This window comes from Ambystoma mexicanum, chromosome 3q (genome assembly GCF_040938575.1).
Source record: "Ambystoma mexicanum isolate Mex_15411 chromosome 3q, UKY_AmexF1_1, whole genome shotgun sequence".
In the NCBI taxonomy this organism is placed as follows: domain Eukaryota; kingdom Metazoa; phylum Chordata; class Amphibia; order Caudata; family Ambystomatidae; genus Ambystoma; species Ambystoma mexicanum.
The window spans coordinates 1,254,760,359-1,254,784,050 of NC_090926.1; the positions used below are offsets into that span (position 1 = coordinate 1,254,760,359).

The window sequence follows — 23,692 nt, forward strand, 5'->3', positions numbered from 1 at the left end:
CACAGAAGGCCCAAGGTTAAGTTAATAAAGGAGTTGAAGCCAGTCGTACTGTGAGGGCCTCCTGTTATTTAAGTGCAGCGTGCCTGTGCAGCTGATGTCGGCCCTTCCCCAAGTGGCCCCCGCGCCCGTGACAGGATTTGTGACAACTCAACAATTTAAGCACTTGACCACATACTTGCCTGTTAGAAAAATTATCATGTTTTAGTTCTTTAAAGAGCTACCAAATTGAAGTCTTTTATATAGTTGCAAAGAAAACAAATCACTCAACAAATTGACTTACAAAATATATATATCCTTATTGAAGCATTTTAAGCAAAAAACAGTATGATTGTAGTTTTATTCTCCAGTTCCACAGTGGCAGTGGAAAGTAAACCTGAGCCTGAGAAATGCCTCTGTATTAGCCCTGTGCTTTCAGTGTTTAAGAAGGCCACCTTCCTGTAGACCATATTTGGCACAGGCTTATAGCTTGTTCTTATGCATGTAGTTAAGTAAAATGAGCAACCGGCCCGGGGGTGCAGCAATCAATCAGGTTGCTTGGATCGTGGGCTGAATCTAACGATCCAAGCCTGTGTTCCATGCAACCTGATGGCTGCTTCCCTTGCCCCTGCCATCTCTTCGCCCCACCCTACCTTCCCTTCAAATTGTCTGTCCCTCCCAATCCCCTTTACCTGATCACTTCACTGCTGCTGCTGCTATTACTGCTCCATGTCTGCCATGGAAATGGAAAAGGGACTTCGTACAAAGCCTCGACTTCTTGATACATGGCAGCCATCTTAAGTAAGTATTTTGATTCAATGAATGCTATGGCGTGAGGCCTTACGTTAATTGAATCAAAATACTTAGCACCATGGGTTTCCGGATAACAAACACGGGGTGCTAATAGCAATAATACCTGATCCGTCCCGGTGGATCGTGTAGTATGCATCGTGGCCCATCGGTAAGGCTCTCTTGTACCCCGGCCCGTTGTCACCCGATCTTAGGGTGACCAGATGTCCCAGTTCTGCCGGGACTGTCCCGGTTTTTGTTGCTCTGTCCCCCTTTCTCAAGATTATGTTTCCACTTGAAACTGCATTGGTCCCAGTTTTTTTGTAGTAGGTCTTCATAGCTGGCAGGCAAGAATGCACAATCTCGCAGAGAAGAAATGCTGCATTTTACAACTTAAGATAGTGTTAGTTTGTGTGAAATTAGTGCTATGTGTTTATTTGAACAGTAACCCTTAAACCCCCTTCTCCTCCAACCTCTACTGCAGTGAAGCGCCTTGATAGCCACTTTCAAGAGTAAGTCCTACGTTTATGTTAGTTGCCCTATCCTGTTTTCTTACTTTTTAAATCTGGTCACCCTACCCGATCTGGTATTATTGGTAAAATAAGAAAACCTGACAGTTACAAAAAACGAGTTTTCTGTTGGGAGTCATGTTAATTGATGAATGCCCAGAACTGCCAGGCAACTGGAGCTGTGTGGGGCCTTTCAGATCACTAATCATTTACACGCATTAAGCACACCTGTCATTGTCAAGTTTCGGGAGGATAGCCAGGGACAACGCGCTCGCCCTGGAAGCAAGTCAATGCAGAGGAGCAACACGGGTTCGATCCCTGGGTCTGCGCTTAGAAACCTCTGGGTATTAAGCGCGTTATAAATAACCAATTATAATGAAAGGTGGTTCGTTTATCGCTTCCTGTGCCAACATCGGCATCAGGGATCATTCCGTTTGCCTTGATCGTAGCTACAATATGTTTTAAAAGAGTATTTTCCTGGCCCTTCTCGAGTTGCTGTGCCGAGTCAGCAGAATCCTTGCTCTACAAATGTCAGCGTCAGAGAGGAGTGAGGGCTTCTAGGCACTAGCCCTGACTTTGCGGGCGGGGCTGACGCCCAAATAGCCCAATGGTGTTGCTTTGGGGGTCCTCTCCTTGCAATATGCGGACTCCACGGTGTTCCATTGCAAATGTTCTTTGGAAAATGTAATTTCTGATTAAGAGGCCCGATGGGGTCTCAAACGGAGGCAAAAGTGTTGGTTAACCAAATGAAGCATCAACTCTACTTTAGTTTTGATTAACTTTTTTTTAAAAATTAATGATCGTGTGTTATATTTAAAATTTCACGCGAGTCATACAAAATGCCCTTGTACTCGGCTATGAAGGTGCAGCGAGCATTTTATAGTGAGTTAAAAAGCAAAACTCACAGTGATCCTTTAAGAATACGGCGCTGCGTGAACTTGCTGTGGAGCTGCGGGAAATGCACTGTGTAAAACCCTAAGGAAACGCTGCTTGAGAATGCGTTCACCGTAGCGAGTAGTTCACACACAAAAGCACAGTGGCCAATGATTCTCATTGTTTACTCCACGTGTCACTTGCGGGAATCCGTACATGTAATCGGAAGAAAAATAAAACGAATGGGAGAAAAAAAACGAATGGGAGATTTTACCGAATTTCCGCTGTACGAAAATTACGAAAAATCTCAACCGAGTCTCCTATTCGTTTGCATTACAGTGTAATGTTAGGGGGGATGGAGGGTGGGCCGGTTTTGCAGGGGTGTCCCCCACCTACGTCTCAATAACGTTTTTTTTAAAGTTAGAAAAGAAAACTGGACAGTGCAGGCGCCGGTTCCCATTTCCCATCCACGCAAGAGAAGGGAACCGGCGTTGCAGGGCGATGCTGGAGACGGCGGCACACAAGAAGGTGTGCTGCCTCTGGTGTGGCCCCTTTAACTGGGGGGTGTGTTGCCCATTTAAGAGAACGAGCCAGGACTTTTGTCATGACTCGAGTTAATAAAAAGGGGCCTTTGTGTGCACGTGCAGGCCCTGCAGCAGTAGACCCTGGTAGTGGCATCCCTGTGTCTAATTCTGTGGGGTGTCCGCCGTGTGCTCACGCCCTGCATAGGTTCCTAGGCCTGTGTGCCGCGTGGTTGCAGCACTCCTGATCCTGCCGGGGAGCCCTCTGGCAGTTTTACGTCCTGTTCGGTGGCCCCCAAGTTCATCCCGAACCTACTCCCGACACGCAACACACTCCCAGACAACCTGGACCCAGAGACCTTGGTCGAAGAATATAACAAGATCATGGCCACCTCACTGGACCAAATTGCCCCCCTTAAACTGAGACCAAGCAAACCGAATACGCACCTAAACAAATGGTACACACCATTCCTCAAAAATTTAAGGCAGCAAAAAAGGAACTGTGAGGCCACTTGGAAAAAATCCCCCTCAGCCGCAAATAAACTCAAACTCTCCAAACTAGCTACACTTTACAAAAAAGAAATCTACCTGGCTAAACGAACCTCCTATGACTCTCGCATATCCTAAGCGAAATCAAACATGAAGTAAACATTTTTATTTAAAAAATAGATAGGCAACACAAAAAAAAAATACTAGCATTCTCCGTTTTAAAACTTCCTGTGTAAAATTTTGAGCTATTCAAACTCAAAATTCGCAAAAGCAAGCACATGGGCGCATCCATTTTGTGAAATGGAGGCCCTCCTGTGCTGGCTTTTGCTTTTGCGGCACTAATGAAGGAAAAGCCAGCCAGCTGTAGTAAACAAAGGCTACCGCTGGGTGGCTTTCCCTTCATTAGTGCTGTAGGCGGAGGACGGGGACCGGAGACCAGAGCAGGAAAGCTGCAGCTGAATCTCGGTAAGTGCTATTTATTTTTTTAAAAAAAATAAGCACTAGCTGCGTTTTCTTTTCTAAGTTTTCCGGGCTGGAGGAGCCCGGAAAACTTAGAAATAAAACCGCAGCTTTAAAATTGTTGTATTTATGTTTGCGGTCGCTTTTGAAGCGACCGCAAACATAAATACAACGTTATTGTGTTGGAAAACGCTGCAGTTTTTCTTTCCAAGTTTCTCAGGCTCCTCCGGCTCGGAGAGCACCGGAGACCCAAAGTGATAGCCACAGCAGGCAGAAACACACACGGTTGTGTTGGAAAACGCTGCGGTTTTTCTTTCCAAGTTTCTCAGGCTCCTCCGGCTTGGAGAGCACCGGAGACCCAAAGTGATAGCCACAGCAGGCAGAAACACACGCGGTTGTGTTGGAAAACGCTGCGGTTTTTCTTTCCAAGTTTCTCAGGCTCCCGGAGGAGCCTGAGAAACTTGGAAAGAAAAACCGCAGCGTTTTCCAACACAATAACGTTGCATTTATGTTTGCGGTCGCTTCAAAAGCGACCGCAAACATTAATACAACGTTTTTAAAGCTGCGGTTTTATTTCTAAGTTTTCCGGGCTCCTCCAGCCCGGAAAACCTAGAAAAAAAACCGCAGCTAGTGCTTATTTTAAAAAAATAAATAAATAGCACTTACCGAGATTCAGCTGCAGCTTTCCTGCTCTGGTCTCCGGTCCCCGTCCTCCGCCTACAGCACTAATGAAGGGAAAGCCACCCAGCGGTAGCCTTTGTTTACTATAGCTGGCTGGCTTTTCCTTCATTAGTGCTGCAAAAGCAAAAGCCAGCACAGGAGGGCCTCCATTTCACAAAATGGATGCGCCCATGTGCTTGCTTTTGCGAATTTTGAGCTTGAATATTAAAATTTTACATAGGAAGTTTTAAAACGGAGAATGCTAGTATTTTTTTTTTGCTGCCTATCTATTTTTTAAATAAAAATGTTTACTAGACCATCCCTTTAAAGAAGTAGAAACCCCCATAGTACCCCAGGACACCTGTACCAAAGACAAAAACTGGCGCTCAGAAATCCAAAGCGCCCTAGCAAACAAAATTGGGACCCTCCAAAGTAAAATCGCCCGTAAAAAAGTATCCCTCAATGACACTCTCCCCTCAAAAACACCAGATAAACCCATGCTTACAGATCTCACTCGCTTCAACTTCTCTAAAGTCACGATTCTTGAAGTAGAAAAAATCATCCTGTCTCTGAAACCCTCCAACTGTCAGGGAGACCTGTGCCCAGCACAGCTCATTAAGGATGCCGCCCGTGACCTCTCCCCCTTCATCACAAAACTGATTAATGCCTCCTTTACCTCTGGCTCCATCCCCACCAATCTGAAACAATCCTGGGTACTTCCACTATTAAAAAAACCCACACTTGACCCAGCTACGCCCACAAATTACAGACCCATAACGACTGTTCCCTTTCTACTAAAAATCCTGGACAAGGTCGCCTATGTACAAATTCAGAAGTACCTGGAAGAACACCATCTACTAGGTTCCAGACAATCAGGGTTCCGCCCTCAACATGGGACCGAAACTGCTCTCATTGACTTGAAAGCTCAGATCGATACACTCAGAGACAACGGCCAAGTTGCCCTACTCCTCCTCCTCGATCTGTCTGCAGCTTTCAACCTGGTCGATCACTCTGTCCTATGCACACATCTCCACACATCAGCTCATTTCTCTGCTGAGGCCATCACCTGGATTACCTCTTTTCTCAACGGTAGAACCATGAGGGTCTTCTCACCTACTGCGGTGGCAGACCCCATACCCATCACTTGTGGTGTTCCACAAGGCTCCTGTGTCTCCCCCACATTATACAACATATTTACCAAGCCCCTTTTCAATGATTTGGATCATCTCAGTATCACCTACACCAACTATGCAGATGATACCCAGATCATCCTTCCGCTTTCTGGAGATTATGGAAAGGATTTGGCCTTGCTAAATAGGTGCCAGGCTGTCCCCTTTTCATGCTACCCGCATACAATGTAACCACGTGTGCCCACTTGTTTATATGTGTATAATATCCATGTACCTCATTGTTGATATGTATATAATATCGGTGTACCTTACTGTCTCTTTGTATACCCTATGACTTCTGTAACCAAGCTTCGCAAATCCTTGTAAAGGCTGCGCCCTGATACCCTCGGGTACGCTCGCGCATTATAAATAATAAACAAACAAACAAACAAACAAAGATACTACATTGGCGACGAGGGAGTCCAGACCCCGTGCCCCAACAGTGAAGTATAGCAGCCTGTAGGCTGCCCTTCGCCTGTGGAGAAGGCGGGGAAGTGGCATCTGCCACCAAAGGAGAGCATCATCATCCAGGCATGGATGGCCATACATGGACTATGCCTGAATGATGATAAAACGGAACTTATCATCCTAGGCACTACGTACAGTTTAAAGAAACTTGGCCCTGCCTACAACTCGTTCATGATTGATGGTAACAACATCAAGGTTGGACAAGAGGTCAAAACTTTGGGATTTTACCTGGACTGTAATTTCTCCTTCAGAAGACATGTGAGCTCCCTGGCTTCCTCCACGGCTTATACGTGTAAATTAATCCGCACAGCTAAACCATTTCTGTCTGACACTAGTTGCCTTACCCTCGCTAGAGCCCTTATACTGTCCCGCCTGGACTATTGTAACGCCCTCTATCTAGGATCCTCCAAGGCCACCACCAGCAAACTACAAACTCTTCAGAATAATGCTCTCAGAGCGGCCTTGGGCATCTCCAGAAGAGAGCACATCTCAGGACTTAGTCAACAGAACAACTGGCTCTCCATCAACGACAAAATTCTCTTAAAAACTGCATTGCTCACTCACAAATCCCTCAATAACGCTGCACCTACTTACCTGATCAATAGATTCCATAGACAGTCCTCCCTGAGACCCACCAGAACTGCCTACAAAGACTGCCTCTCTGTCCCTAACTTTAAACGTGCCACTATAGGGGGCAACAGCTTCCCAGTGAAAGCAGCCAAACTGTGGAACTCCTTACCCAATCTCAGAGTGGACTTGCCCTACCAGAACTTCCGATCCAAGGTAGTTTCATGGCTGAAAACGTAGGCCGTCAAAGATACTCCAGTGCCAGGCTGTCCCCTTTTCATGCTACCCACACACAATGTAACCACGTGTGCCCACTTGTTTATATGTATATAATATCCATGTACCTCATTGTTGATATGTATATAATATCGGTGTACCTTACTGTCTCTTTGTATACCCTATGACTTCTGTAACAAAGCTTCGCAAATCCTTGTAAAGGCTGCGCCCTGATACCCTCGGGTACGCTCGCGCATTATAAATAATAAACAAACAAACAAACAAACAAAGATACTACATTGGCGACGAGGGAGTCCAGACCCCGTGCCCCAACAGTGAAGTATTGCAGCCTGTAGGCTGCCCTTCACCTGTGGAGAAGGCGGGGAAGTGGCATCTGCCACCAAAGGAGAGCGTCCTGCCCGCAGTGCTGGGAGGAACTGTGTCGGCGTAGTCTGGAGGATAGCGGGCCCACCGGCAGTGATTGTAAGAGAGCTCTGTGTCAAACCCTGCAGCTGCCGACATCTCCCTGCGCAGCGGGGTAAAGAGGAGCCGCGTGGCTGCCTGTGCTCCTCCCCCACCATACCCGGGCCGAGCAGCAGTGGTTTTGAATGCACTTCGTGTTGGAGCTTCTATGCAGATACACAAGGGCCCCCCTGCAAGTCCCGGGTCTAGCGGTGGACAGAAGGAACTTTGGTGATGCAGGCATAAAGCAATGAACAGGTACTGGTCTGCATGCGTGGTTGGGAATATCTCATCAAGACAGCAGAGGGCTCCGGGGACAAAACATTAAAGCACTCTGCAAAACCTGTAGCAGGTGTCCTATACGTGTCCTCTATAGAAGGAGTGTGGTCACACGGGAGGAACACAAGAGTCCGTAAGCCTCCCGGGTGGAGATATAGACTACACATTTTGCTCTGGCAGGTGGCAAGTAGACACCAGAGGGTTGCGACTCCCTTTGAGTGCTTGTGCGGCCTCTTGACAATACACATTGTGATTTAAGGTGGCACACCTGCTGGCACGTGCGCAGTTCACACTAACATCTGGACCCTGCCATGGGGGATGGAGAGGAAGACGCACAAGGGGCTGGTGGGGCATATCGGCAACACGGACAGCTTGCGCCAATGTATGCTTTTGATATAGTAGGAGCACCTGCCAGTCTAGGGCCCCGATGGACAGCGTGGGTGGAGAACCTCAAACTTTATTTTGAGGCAGTGGAGATTAAGGAAAGGGCGAAACAGCCAACTTTGCTATACTCAGCGGCCCCGCGGTTCATACGTTGTTCAAAACTCTGCAGCCAGGGATCAAACATATGCCGTCGCCATTGCCACACTAAATGAATACTTCATACCCATGATCAACCGTGACTATGAACGGTTCATGAACGGTTCAGGATGAAATGTGTGAGACAAGAAGAAGGGGAGAGCTTAGACTCATTTCATGGCAAACCTCGGAAGTGGATGGGGACTGCTGCACGCACATGAGTGCACAGCTAAAGGACACATGCACGGGAAAGAAGACTATTTCGCAATGGTCTACCCAGCCCCATCACCAGCCAGCCCAGCTACGCCAGCAGCAGGGAGTACCTCAAAGGAAGACATGAGACAAGCAATGGGAAAGAAACCGCACAAGACAGCCGTGGTCCAGCTGGCAGAGCCAGAGAGAGGAAAGGGCGAAACAGCCAACTTTGCTCGTGGTTCATACGTTGTTCAAAACTCTGCAGCCAGGGATCAAACATATGCCGTCGCCATTGCCACACTAAATGAATACTTCATACCCATGATCAACCGTGACTATGAACGGTTCATGAACGGTTCAGGATGAAATGTGCGAGACAAGAAGAAGGGGAGAGCTTAGACTCATTTCATGGCAAACCTCGGAAGTAAACCGGAAAGAAAATGGGAGTGGCCATGGAAGGAGACAGGCTCAACGGTATGCCCACAGCGTGGATGGGGACTGCTGCACGCACATGAGTGCCCAGCTAAAGGACACACGCATGGGAAAGAAGACTATTTCGCAAGGGTCTGCCCAGCCCCATCACCAGCCAGCCCAGCTACGCCAGCAGCAGGGAGTGCCTCAAAGGAAGACATGAGACAAGCAATGGGAAAGAAACCGCACAAGACAGCCGTGGTCCAGCTGGCAGAGCCAGAGAGAGAAAATTTTGACTATGCCGAGGATTATGACGACGAGGAGGCATTTTCCTGTCCTGCAACTAGGCAAGTGCCCAGGGGCATCTCCAGCAAACGCGGGAGGACCAGAGCATGGTTCCCTGAGACGAACAATTTGATCCAGGCATATAGGATCGCTATGGGCCGAGTGGGTTGTTGGGATCAATGACAAAGTTAACTGTGTGGGTGAGCGGACTGGAATGCACCCATAGTTTGCTGTGATTTGTTACGTGGTTCATAGTATTGGTGTGCAACTGGAAGACACCAAAGTTGGGGTGCTCAGTTACAGGGCCAGTGTTGCTGTTATTTTCATTTGGTTATGGTAAAGGAGGATTGTGGTGTGGCCCCTTTAACTGGAGTGTGTTGCCCATTTAAGGGAACGAGTCATCACTTTGTCATGACACGCGTTAGTAAAAAGGGGCCTCTGTGCGCACGTGCAGGCACTACAGCAGTAGACCGTGGTAGTGGCAACAGTGTATCAATGTCTAATTCGGTGGGGTGTCAGCCGTGTGCTCACGGTCTGCGTGGGATCCTTGGCCTGTGTGCTCACAGCGCCGAGGAGCCAGTACACTGGTGATCCCAGTATTAGTGTCGGGTCAGGTGATCCTGACCCCAACAGGGCACCCCCTGCCGTGTTAAGTGCTGCATGGTCGCAGCACTCCTGATCCTGCCAGGGATCCCTCCGGCAGTTCTATGTCCTGTTCAGGGTCTCCCGAGCAGGGCACTACACCTCCCACAGGTAATAAAGGGGGAGGGTGGGAGAGGGGATAGTCCGAAATGTTCAGGGGAGAGAAAACCAAAAGTTATTTTCGGTAAAACAAGTTTTACTTTTTTCGCCTTTGATAATTTCGGATTCGTTTATATCTCGGTAATCCCCACGGCTACGCACAGTCGTAAATAGCGACTGCGCATGGTAACCAGGAATAACCGTGTGCAATATGAGCATGGCAGGAAGAGTGCATGGAATTGAAAGAGCATTACAAAAAAGTGAAAAGCACAGTAAAAAAAAATAAAGAGCATTTACACCTGAATTTGTGAACTCTGCGTAGTTAATGCTGTGCGCGTAGGTTGGGTTGCGTCTTCTGCTATGCATTCCTTTTGTGGTTATAACCATGTAACCAATGCAGGTTGCCGCTTCCTGCCATTATCACCATGACCCAGGCAGATCTAGAATAAGTTACGCAGCCATAATGGGCCGATTCACAAAGATGCGTACTGGAGCAAATCACGAAGTGCACGCATTTGCTCCCAACACCTCGCACCTGATTCACAAAACCTAAAACTAGCGCGAACCTTAAGCGGCCTGAAGATTCTTTGAGATGGCCCTGTGCTAATCTCAGACATTCTCCAGGCAGCTGCGGATCTGCCCCAATGAGGCATTCTTTCTTTCTTTGTTGGCATATGGCAATGTCAGGCTTTGTGCATAAGGTGTATGGTAGCGGGAGCAAATCTGAGATGCGCGCGGCGTCCCCTGCTTTGCTCCAGTGCAAAAAATGTGGCCAAATGTATGCACAACACACACGCGCGCACACTCACGCACAGGAGTCGCCCTTTGCCAATTGTGTGTAATGCAAACATATGTATCTTTTTCATGCATAATTGCACTTATGCCAAGAAGATGTTATGGGGCTCCTTCTGTGCATTCTTATACAGCATTTCATCCGGTGTGAACTCGATGCACATGTTCTGCACACCCACCCTGCAGATTCCCAATCAAACACTTCCGGTCTTCAATGCACTCCCAAACCCCCTAGGCCTTGGAGAAGAAAGAATACACGTTTACCTCCTGTCTCCTCGGATGCATTTCCCTGAGCAGCCGGCGAAGAGGAAAGAGCGTATCCTAGGGAAAAAGGCAGAAATAAAGAGTGGAATTGTGTGTTGCTGTTGTGCTTTACAAAATACACATTATGGCAGCAGCGGAAACGCAGTTCAAACTGGAAAGAGAGCGACAGTCATTTGCAGAACATCATTGTGTTTTGACCAAAGTATTACAAAACCTAATCGCCCATGGTTGCTTTGAGTGATACTATTAACAGCCGCCTCTTATTCAAGCTTTGATAGCCCACATCTGGTATGAATTGTCTTTATTAATACAATATTTATTTATGGAGTCACTTTTATTTGTTATCCTTATTAGTGCTCAGCTGTTGGACCCTGAAGCATCCCCCCCCAAAGATAGTTCCTGAAGTTGGGGAGAAGTGATAATTTCACAGCAAAGCCTGTGCAACTCTGCAGGCGAGGCAGGGGTTGGCTTGAGGCTGTTTTGGGCATTTTAGTTGGCCTGATACCTGTTCTAGCGGATCCCTAATGTTGCTACTGTATGCGACTGCGGTGCAATCGTGATACTAAATAACCTGTCAGACTGTATGCCACTGTGGAGCAATCGTGATACTAAATAACCTGTAGGACTGCATGCGACTGTGGTGCAATTGTGATACTAAATAACCTGTAGGACTGTATGCGACTGTGGAGCAATCGTGATACTAAATTACCTGTAGGACTGTATGCGACTGTGGAGCAATCATGATACTAAATAACCTGTAGGACTGCATGCGACTGCGGTGCAATTGTGATACTAAATAACCTTTAGGACTGCATGTGACTGTGGTGCAATTGTGATACTAAATAACCTGTAGGACTGCATGCGACTGTGGTGCAATTGTGATACTAAATAACCTGTAGGACTGTATGCGACTGTGGAGCAATCGTGATACTAAATTACCTGTAGGACTGTATGCGACTGTGGAGCAATCATGATACTAAATAACCTGTAGGACTGCAGGCGACTGCGGTGCAATTGTGATACTAAATAACCTGTAGGACTGCATGTGACTGTGGTGCAATTGTGATACTAAATAACCTGTAGGACTGTATGCGACTGTGGAGCAATCGTGATACTAAATAACCTGTAGGACTGTATGCGACTGTGGAGCAATCATGATACTAAATAACCTGTAGGACTGCGTGCGACTGCGGTGCAATTGTGATACTAAATAACCTGTAGGACTGTATGCCACTTTGGAGGAATCATGATACTAAATAACCTGTAGGACTGTATGCCATTGTGGAGCAAACATGATACTAAATAACTTGTAGGACTGTATACCACTGTGGAGCAATCATGATACTAAATAACCTGTAGGACTGTATGCCACTGTGGAGCAATCGTGATACTAAATAACCTTTAGGACTGGATGTGACTGCCGTGCAATTGTGATACTAAATAACCTGTAGGACTGTATGCGACTGCGGTTCAATCGTGATGCTAAATAACCTGTAGGATTGTGCGTGACTGCGGTGCAATCATGAGAGACGTTCATTCAAAGTTTATTTCACTTTACAAATCTTTTTTTTTCGTTTTTTATAAGACCATTTCTTTCCTAATATTGGCAAGATTGTGTTTTATCTCAAGGATGCCTTTTTTTGTTTTAATTGCATATGGTTCATACATCAAACCTTTACAAAACAGCATACACATTTCAAAAAAGAAAAACAGTATCGTACAAATGACACATCTTTCGATTCATAAATGCAAAGCAATTTTTTTTTTCAAAACCTCATCCAATTATTTATAAAAGAGGACATGAAAAGTCTCGAATGTTGAAATTCACAATTGTGCAACTTGTCAAGCCTAACACCTGTCAATTTTAAATACATTCACGGCATAAAAAATAGACAGACCAACAAAAACTTAGAAACCAAACTTGTTAACATCAGAAGGCAGGTGAGTGTAGTGTCCTTGTGCCCCCATTTGGCCGTGTTTCTTTCTGCATTTTGGCCTCAGGCCCGTGTGCCTGCACCACCGCTAGCCCTGCGGCTCTCTTCCTGCTCTCTCCCCTATTCCCGCCTCCCTCCCGCCCACCGGCCCTGATTGGTGGAATCTCTGTGGCTTTCCTGATTGGAGGAATCTCAGGAACATAAGTGACCTTCGCAGGGCAGCCCTCTGCCCGGCAGCCCCTGCAGCTAAGGGGCCCGAGGCAAAGGGCAGCTCCAAGAGAGGCGTCTCCAGATCGTGTCATCAGATGTCTGCGGGGGAAGCCAGTGGCCAGTCGTCAACCAGCAACTACTAGGACCAATACAGTAGGAGTGGCCCGGATTAGGAGCAGAGAAATTACTCTGCCGTGGAACCCTAGCCGCTTAGCAAGCCTATCTGAAACACTGTGATTATATCCTACTGCCACCCTCTCTCCTACACTCTCAAATCCAGCTGTGTTTTGACTGATACTAGAATTGCATTGCTTGGTATGGGCCTCTCTCCCACTATACAAGATTCTCAAATCCAGATGTGTTTAAGCTGTACCTAGAATTGCATTGCTAGGTGTAAGCCTCTCTCCCACTATACAGGATTCTCAAATCTAGCTGTGTTTAGACTGATACTAGAATTGCATTACTAGGTGTAAGCCTCTCTCCCACTATACAGGATTCTCAAATCTAGCTGTGTCTAGGAGTTTACTCAACTGTTCCAATTGACTCTCAAATCTAGCTGTGTTTAGACTGATACTAGAATTGCATTGCTGGGTGTAGGACCCTCTCCCACCGTACAGGACTCTCAAGTCTAGCTGTATTTTGGGTCGACATTCAAATTGCATTGTCAGGCCCTAACTGTGCCTAGATTGGTACTCAGGTTGCCTTGTTGGATGTGGACCTCTCTCCCACTGGACAGGACTCTCAAATCTAGCTGTGTCTAGGTTGGCACTCAAACTACATTGTAAGGTGTAGGCCTCTCTCCCACTATAACGGCCCCTCAAGTCTAGCTGTGTCTGGTCTTGTGCTCATTTGCACCGTCGGGGGTGGTCCCCCCCCTTACTATACAGGATTCTCAAACATATTTAGGCATAGTCTCAAGTCCATAACTTAGTCTAAACCAACTTAACACACTCCTAGAAAGGACTAGACCGTGATAGTATAGTATCAACCCCCACTATTACCTCAGAGACCCACATAGACAGCTACCGAACTTAGTCCTACACCTCCTGACAACTGTACGCCCAGCACCCCAACCCCACCGGACAGCGCTGCAAGGATACATAGCCAACCCACCTGAAGAACAGACAGCACAAAAAGCACCCAAGCTTACCAACACAAGAAGAAACCACCCGTACTGCCATCACAAGACGCTGCAGTCAACCACTCAACTGGCATCACCGCAGTGAGCACCAAAATTCCCCAGACCTGGAAGGGGCACCGAGAAAGATCACAAGACAAGGCCGCATGGGACACAGATGCACAAATCCAACCTACCCCCAAAGCAACAACCGCAAATAGAGGAAACACACTGCCAAAAACCAAAACGACCAAAACAAACTTCCAAAGGGAAACATCCTTATATCTCACACCTTGCCTCGTAACAACCCCTGAACCTGGATACCCCAATGACATAGATACATCAAGACACACCACGAACAGCCTGAGGCAACCGGGAAAAAGACCGGAGCACCCAAGAAGAGTATGGGTAGACTCCGACCCCATCACCTCATACATCACAAGAACAAAAAGACACCATCAACATCCACGGCACACCGCACAAAACGACAAAGCTCTAACAACCAACAATCCAAACATCAACCTAACTGACCAATTCATTGAAGAAGAAGCCTCCGCAGATCTTCACCGAACCGGCATGAATAGAGAAGCACCGCTATTGAACAGCCAAGCTTTCAATCTAGCAGATTGCTTCAATGAAGATGCAGCCTTCGCTGATCCTCATCCTCCCCAATCAACGCCAATAAAGATGCACCGCAACCAAACTACTGCAAACCAAAACAAACTACGATCCACTGCAACCTAATCAATGCAAGGTCAATGTCCAAACATGCCACCGAAATATACGATCTGCTCTGTGACGGAGGGATCGACATCCTATTTGTATCAGAAACATGGCAAGAAGACAACTAAAAGATCACCCTCAACAACTGCCTGCCTGAATACTTAAAATTCATCCAAGCATACAGAGAAACCAAAAGAGGGGGCGGGGAGAGTGGGACTGGCAATCATCCACAAGGAACACCTGGATATCAAATTGGAAGAGCCACTAAACATCTATAAATGCGAAACCTTAATCATACGTCTATCAGTAAGCCTCAAAACAAACCTGAAATTCATACTGATATAAATACCACCAACCTATAATGCACCTTCATAGACACCTTCACAAAAGCAATAACCATCCTAGTCATCAAACACAATCATCTGATCGTCCTCGGAGATTTCAACATCTGGTTCGAAGAAGAAACCACAACCATACAAAAATCGCTAACCAGCCAATTAGAAGCAATGAATCTACAATAACTAGTCAAAGGAGCAACCCACTCGACAGGACATACACTTGACGCCATCTTCGCGAACAAAAAACTCGTTACCATGGCACCCCGATTCAAATACTCTGGAGCGACCACCTCATCGCCCCTTCGTAATCAAAATGACCATTCCATGAAAAGAAACTGGAGAACCATCAAAAACTCCAACCTAATTGAACTCCTGGAGCTCAGTAAACCACACCCAACATTTATGGAAGAAGAAGATCTGGACAAAAAAGTAGCCCTGCTCCATTCCTGGATTATAACGACTATAGACAACATCGCCAAGGAAAAGCCTTTCACTCCTTCTCATAAACGGGCAATGGCAAAATGGTTCGCCCCACTACTCAGCACCATGAAAAGGAAAAACCGAAGACTAGAACTTGATTGGAGAAAACAAAACGACACTGCAAACAAGCTGAAATTCATACAACACAACCACGCAAACAAAAAGGAAACACAAAAAACAAAGAGAAAAAACTACGACAACAAATATTTGAAGCACCAAACACCCAAAAAGAACTCTTCAAAATCATAAATGAAATAAAAAATCCTCCTGGATGCAACAACACACCAACTCCGTCTACGAAACTATGCAATGACCTTGCAGACCACTTCAAAAACAAAATCACCAGCATCTAACAAACCATTCAAAGCAGACCACCGTCGCTGCCAGGAAGAAGGCAGTGTGGGAATAGTGTTCCTCCGGTGGACAGACAGATGATGAGAAATTAGGAGTTTGGGGCTTCACAGTTTCCTTCAATAGAGAAAGGGGGAGCCAGACCACAGTATATATACCTTGGCCCCAGATGGACAAGGACAATTTAAAGTGTAAACTCCTGAGTTTAACTTCTGGCGCTGGGGAATGAATGCATGAATTAGAAAAGATGGCAGGAGGAAATAGATTGGCTATAGGGGACATTAAGGGTCTCCTGATTCCCATTCTTGGAAAGAGAGCTGATGATGTTTGGTCTAGAGCAGGGTATGCTGGTTTTACTACGATTAACACTGCTCATGACGGAGCACCGTTCAATAACTGCAGAGCGGAAGTCTGGAAAGCGCTTAGAGTACTATATCCAGACACGTCTGATATGGGAGCTATAATGACAAAAAAGATGCAGGAAGGGGATGGCCCGCTTGTTTACATTCAGAATTTCGAAGAGCAGTGGGCCTTGGAGACACGCGAAGCTTGGGGAAAATCTATACCTGTGTTCTACCACATATTATGCAAAGGGATGCCAGATTAGGTGCAGAAGCAGCTCAAGAAATTAGCGGGTATGTAAGCAAAACCGTGGTCGGAAATTCAGCTGACCATTGTGCACTATTGCAGACTCTTGCAAGAAAAGAATCACAAAAAAGTTGACATTCGGAAAGGCGAAGAGGCAAAGTTAGTGCAGAAGAAATTGTCCAATTACGCCATTAAAGGGGCATTGATAACTAGTGGAAAGGGATCGAACTCACAGCAAGGGGCAAACATGCCGCAGATGAATAATCAAAGGCAGTTTGACCAGGGTAATAATCTTTTTTTTTGTGTTTATCAAATTTCTTTGATTTTACAAAATGTTGCAAAGTCTATACGAGAGGAAGCTCTTTGTTCTTTGATGCTGGATGCTTGTTGCTCTACGAATGTAATCATTTGACTTACAGGTGCTGTGTGTCAGTATGAGGTTGTTCACCTATTAGGTTTTCTAGATGTTTTCTTCTTTAAGGCATTTTGCCAGAGCTGAGTCTATGATCTTTGCTGCTGCAGTTGTCCACGAGGTTTTGTTTCCACTTATGAGTCGGTTCCACCAGACTTCTTCTTCTCGTAAGTCAAATGGCTTTAATAACGTGAGTAAAAAGGCTTGCTTAGGTTGGTTGTTTTTTGTGTAGTGTGTTAGAAGATGGCGCATTGTTTCAATTTGTGTGGGATCTTTGCACAGTCTGCAGGTGCTCACGTTGGTCAGACCTCTCAATGCACTGATTTCGTTTGTTGGTAAGAGGTTTAGTCGTGCCCTTAAGAAAGATTGCCTTAGGGTTTTGTCAGGGAATCTTCTAACGATTAGTGGGTGGTCGTTCAGTTTTTTGGTGTGTTGCAGCAAATGGGCAAGGAGTTTATTGGATGCTGCTTTTTCTTGCGTAAGTATCCAATCTTGTAGATCCATTTTCTTTTTGATTTTGTTGGGGGTGAGGAAAAGCTCCTCTTTGGTGAAACTGAGTTCTTTCAGGGTATTTTCCCTTTTTGTCGCCAAGGCTGATAGTGATTTGCAGTTTCCTCTGGATTTCTTGATTAATCAGTTTGTATTGACTAGGTGCGTCTGGCATGATTATTTTCCTATATAACGACATTTTGTTCGCGTTCACTGTCGCTTTCATGGAGGATAGTCCTAGTTCTCTTCTGATTGCCACTATCGCTGTTGATTTAGGGAATCGCATTACTTCTCGCCAAAAGTGGCCCTCCAGCTTGTCCCAGATGGCTTGTGGGATTGTCAGGAAGGCTTCCCCCCATATGTCAGGACTGGGACCACTTTACCTTTGAAGAACTTTATGATTGGTAGCAAAGAGAAGCGGCCAAATTTCCTGTCCATTGCTCGACCCTGCGCTGCGAGTTTTCTGGTCTTTTCCCAAAGATTGTGCTGCATTCTTGCTTCGTTGCCTGAGCTGTCAATTAGTACTCCAAGATATTTGAACTCTTTTACCACTTCAATTTTGGTATTCCCGATTGACCAGTGGTGTGTTTTCTTTCTTGCAGCCGATTTCTCGAGGATCAAGATTTTTGTTTTCTCCTTGTTTATTTCGAGGTTGTTTTCTGAGATATAGTTTGCTAAGTTGTTTAGTTGGCGTTGCAGCCCAACGGGGGTTTGATCAAGGAGTATAATATCATCTGCGTAGAGGAGCCTTGGAATTGGGATGTCGCCCAGTTTCGGTGCGAAGGTTCTGAGATCTTTTCCGGAGTTATTGTAATCCCCAACAAAAGCCATAAAAAGTGCTGGGGCTAATGGGCATCCTTGCTTTACGCCTTTGTTAGTTGCAATTTCTTTTGATAGGGTTCCAGCGTGGTTTAGTTTTACCCTCATTGCTATGTCTCGGTGCAGTGCCTTTATAGGCTCTAGTAATTGAGTTGGGCATTTCCATTGTTCTAGTTTGGACCATAGCCTGTCACGGTCGATTTTGTCAAAGGCCTGTGTTAGGTCCACAAAGGCTATGAAGACCTTATATTGCTGTCCACGAGTTTTGTTCTTTATGATGTTGAGTACCATGATGTTTACTTGTGTTCCAGTGTTCTTCGTGAAGCCTGATTGGAAAGGATCCCAGCTGGGTGAGTTTATGGCCCACCTTTGGAAGCCTTTTAGCAGCAGCGAGCCAAAGATTTTCCTGATAGTGTCTAATAATGTGATAGGGCGGTAGTTGGTAGGTTCGGCTCTATCACCTTTTTTAAAGATCGGGACCACCGTGGCCCTTGTCCATGAGCGAGGTATCGATTTTGAGGTTGTTTCTGTTTCGAAAACAAGGCTTATAAACTCAGCCCATTCTTTTGGATTGTTTTTCAAGTCTATGTTTGTTATTCCATCTGGTCCTGGCGCACGGCTTGACTTTAGTTTGTGGATTACTTCTTCTATTTCTTCTATGTTAGAGAGATCTTCCCAGTGTGAGTTTTCGTTTGCGGTGTTTAGTGTATGTAAACCATTGGGGCTTTGGAATAGAGTGGAGAAATGGGTCGTCCATCTTTCTTCACTCACTGTCTTGGCTAGCTTATTGGCCTGGTTGCTGTCTGTCTTTTTTATGAGTGACCAGAAGTCTCTGGAGTTTCTTCCCATTACCTTTTTGAGCATTTCTTCTGAGTCTTGTTGGTATAGTTGTATGCGGTGGGATTTTAACCAAGCTCTGTACTTTGCTACTTCTTCTTTGTCTTTTTTCCATAAGTGTCGATTTAGATTTGGCTGCAAGGCGTTTTTGTTTTCTTAGTGCACGGCGCCTAATTACCAATAGTTTGTCGTACTGGTGGTGCCCTTGGGGTTTGCCTTTTTTCTGAAGCGCTGAAGGATTTACATGGTATTGAATTAACAGGGGTTGGTAGTCTGGTTCCATTTTGCACCTTTCAGGTTCTTTGTCAAGTTTCTTTTTGTAGTTTTGTGTCAAATCTTCTATCCTTTCAGCAGTCAGTCTTAAGCGGTTGCCTTGGGTTGATGCTTCCACGTCTTCCGTCATTGTGTGTTTGTCCAGACGTTGTGTGGACCATGTTATTTGGAGGATGTTATGGTCGCTTTCCTCTGTGCGTAAAACCTCAAAAGAAGTTATGAGGTCTAGCATGCCTTCTGAAGCAAATATATAATCAATTGTTCCCGCTTGGGATGCTCTTTCCCAGGTTGGAATTTGGGGTTTTGTTGATGACAACTGTGCCCTGTTGTGGAGGTTTCTGGAATCCATTAATTTTAACCATTTTTTACCTCTTGAGTCTCCTCTTTTCGCGATATTGGGTGCTGTTAGGTGAGAACTTTTGTCGGGACATTTATGATTTTGCTCCACGAGGAAGGGGAGGATTTCGAGGAAGAGGCATTTAAAATAATCAAGGAAATTGGCAGAATAATCAGGGAAACTTCCAGAGTAATCAGGATAGGGTTCAAAACATGCGGACTGATGATCAAAACATGCACGATGGGCAGGGTAGGATATTCCCGCTTCCTGTTTGTTGGACATGTGGAATGACAGGGCATTTGACTTGCATGTGTAGAAGTCAAGGGTTCGTACAAGATGGCCAATTTTTGAGATGGGAGACTTCAAACCCGCCAGTGTATTCACAGCAGAGTGGAGATGGGTTTGCCAGGAATCAAACAGTGCAACAGGCACAAGCACTGAGAATACAGCAAGGTTTGCAAACACAGCAACGGTGAACCTACCGCAAGGGCAGTCGCAGCGTTCACCCATGCAGATACAGATGCACAAGCACAGGACAGAGGGAACACTTTTACAGGTACAGGAATGAGTCTGTATCCACAATAGGACAGCTCACTGAGAGACTTGATGTGTTCAATGCTATCCGTGACACCGAATCCTCACAAGGAACTGAGGGTAGATGTCAGTATAGGAGGCAGACGTTTTTCACTTTTAGTAGACACGGGTGCAACACGCTCATGTATACGAGATGGGAAATTTTCACTGTCTGGCAATGCCATAAATACTCAAGGATTCACAGGAGCTACAAGCAGTGTTCCTTTAACTGAAGAATTACTAGTCTCTACAGGAGAATGTGACTTGTCAGTGCCATTGCTATATTCAAGGCAGACACCTGTTAATATATTGGGGCGAGATCTAATGACTAAGTTGAACATGACAATCTTGTTTACTGATGAAGGCATAGTGTGTTCAACAGCAGGAATGCATTATTTAAACGTGAGTGAATTTATCATGGCATTTGCAGGCCAAGTGACCATACGAGCAGTTCCGTTGGAACCTGAAGTTTTTTATTATGGAGTCCACAATCTGTTGACATGGTTACCATGTTTAGTAGGCAGAACTATGAGAACACATGATGAATTTCTATTTAGACCAAAGATACCCATGGATGAGGAAGAGGGACAAGTTTTTCCCTTAGAATTACAAGCAGCCATAGTGCGAGGTGAAATGGCTTTGCTTGATGGAAATGATCATGACGGCTGACTATGGTGCACAGTAATCGCCATCAGGGAAGGTTACAGATTAACTGACTTCACTGATGAAGACCTTTTTAGAGATAATCCATCTGATGACGAAGTAGTGTTCAAAATGAGGATTACTTATTGGGTACGGGCAATCAGACGAGAGGTACCCCAGAAAATGATGATAGCAAAAAGGCGTCCTGAGTATTTTGATGAGGATATGGCAAAGGTGCCAGTCTCATTGTGGTCCACAGGCCCCTATGATGTAGGCCTATTGAGGGGGGTTGGAGAATTGAAGATTAAATTGAAACCAGGAGCAATTTTACCTAAAGCACAACAGTATCCTATGTCTCGAGAGGCAGATGAAGATATTTTTAAGACCATTTACGCCATGATGGATCAAGGCATCTTGGTGATTTCAGAGTCACTGTGTAATACAGCCATTTATCCTGTGAAAAAAGGAAAAGGGGGGTCGTGGAGGCTAATTCAAGATTTGAGGCCGATAAACCAGATTGTAGAGGCCGAGTTCCCTCTAGTTCCTAATCCTGCAACAATTTCATGTAAGATACCTGTTGAGGCGTGATATTTCAATGTGATTGACTTGAAAAATTCCTTTTTCTCAATCCCATTACACAAAGACTCACAGGATCTAACCTCATTTACTTTCAGAAAAACTCACCTGAAAAGCACTTGTTTACCTCAATGGTATTGTGAGTCTCCATCGATTTACAATAGTGTCTTCCAGATGGATTTAAGCAATATTGATTTAGAAAGTGTTGTGTTGCAAAACGTAGATTACATTTTAGTTTGCAAGATGACATTTTCGTTTGCAGCACTTCAGAGGAAGAGTTGCAGATGCAATTCTGTTCAGCTGATGATTACACTTGTTGACAAATGATATAAAGTTGACAAAGAGAAGTTACAGTATTGTCAACAAGATGTGTGGTATATAGGCCAGTTGATTTCACATAAAGGAAAGAAGGTTACCCCTGAAAGAGCTGAGGCTATTTTAAAATCAGTAAAGCCACAAACGATAAAGCATATTCAAAGATTTTTGGGACTATGTAACTATGTTAGACCATGGGTTTTTTACTACAGTTCATATATAAGGCCCTTATTGCACGCTCTAAAGAAAGCACAGGCAACACAGGAAAAAATTGTCTGGACTGAAGAAATGGAAACAGAGTTTGAGGAATTGAAAAATGCAATCTGCACAGCTCCAGTTTTAGGGATTCCCAATTATGCTGAGGAATTATTTTTATTTTCTCATACGGATGGTACTGTTATGACAGCATTCCTTACCCAGAGAACCACATTGGGGTACAAGCCCCTTGTATATTACGGTGGGATTTTAGACCCAGTAATGAGAGGTCATTTTCCTTGAGAACAATCTTTGGCTGCCGCCACGTTCGCCTTTGAGAAAGCTGTAAACATGGTGATTGGATGCTCAATGACGTTATTTGTTGAGCATGCATTATTTGCCATTCTGGAGAAACCGAATGGCACATTGACTTCGCAAAGGGCTTCTGCCTAGGAAGTGGTCATATCCAGAGATTAAAATAGTCTGATGCAGAATAGTAAATCCTGCCATGTTTGTAGCAGAACCACTGGCAGAGGATGAGCATGCGCATGACTGTTTGAACTATGAAGAGTTCTATGATGAAATCCCTAGGATAAAGGAAAATTAGATTTGGCAAGTGGAGAGATTGTTTTTATTGATGGTTCTTCACCAATCGATCAAAATGATGGACAGTAATAAAGCACGCAGCCAATGGAGAGTTTCAAAACTTGGTGAGTGCACGATTACCGTCTCACTATTCAGCACAGGCTGCAGAGTTAGTGGTGCTGATAGTCGCACTTGAGAATCATGCAGACCAGGAAGTAACAGTGTACAGTGACTCCGCCTATGTGATGTCGACAGTACACGCAGGGTTAGCATGTTGGAAAAGGAGGGGCTACCTCCGAGAGGATGGCACTCCAGTACAGCATGCAGCTCTATTGGACAGACTTATTAGGGCACTACAACTGCCAGTAGCCATCGCAGTCATTAAGTGCGCAGCTCATATGAAAAGGGCAGATTTTATCTCAGGTGGAAATCAAGCAGCAGACGATGAAGCCAAACTCGCTGCATGTTCAGAAAAAGTTCTGTCTTTTGACACGCCTAGTGTAAATGAAGAAATAATGGTGATGAGGAGTGTGACTGAGGCTTATAGCAATCTTTTGAAGACACAATTAATAGAGGTCCAGGGGGAAGCACCTCAAGATGAGAAGGATCTGTGGATGCGAAGAGGGTGTTCTTTAAACCGCTCTGAAGCACTGTGAGGACGAGACAACACTGGTTACCCAGTGATGACTGTAGCCTTATTAAGGGTGGTGCTAGAACAGCTACACTACTCTGCACACACAACTAGAGAGAACCTCACTGCAACTATTACAGAGGATTGGTTCATACCAAATCTGTTAGAACACGTTGCGTTCTATGTAGTGAATTGCATCGTGTGTCAAACGTTCACGACTGGGCACACACTGCACACAGTTAGGGGAGTTATCCCGAGACCTAATTGCCCTTTTCAGCATTTGCATATCGACTATGTCGATATGGTGCAAGTATGTAATGGCTATAGATACATGATTGTAGTGGTTTGTCCCTATTCACGATGAATTGATGCTGGTCCGTGTACACACCCAGACTCTACTTGTGTAGCAAAATTTCTAGTACGAGAAGTGTTTACAAGATTTGGAATATGTGAAGTGTTAAGATCAGATAATGGTCTTCATTTTGTAAACCAAACATTTGAACAGATTAGCTTGTTGCTTGGTATAAAGCCCAAGTTTTCTTCGGATTATCATCCACAAGGGAATGGGATCTGTGAGAGGCTCAATGGCTTGCTTAAAGAATAATAGCCAAGTTGAAGCTTGC

General features: G+C 45.3%; 1 protein-coding gene across 8 annotated transcripts in view; it reads right to left on the minus strand.

Annotated features, from left to right (window-relative positions):
- The window catches only part of C3QH19orf38 (chromosome 3q C19orf38 homolog), a 415,371-nt gene that overhangs the window by 256,132 nt on the left and 135,547 nt on the right, over positions 1-23,692 (minus strand). For all 8 annotated transcript variants that reach the window (XM_069604266.1, XM_069604260.1, XM_069604264.1 and 5 more), the window contains exon 4: positions 10,645-10,701. In XM_069604266.1, the coding sequence (XP_069460367.1) occupies positions 10,645-10,701 (57 nt within the window). The remainder of the gene's footprint in view (positions 1-10,644; positions 10,702-23,692) is intronic.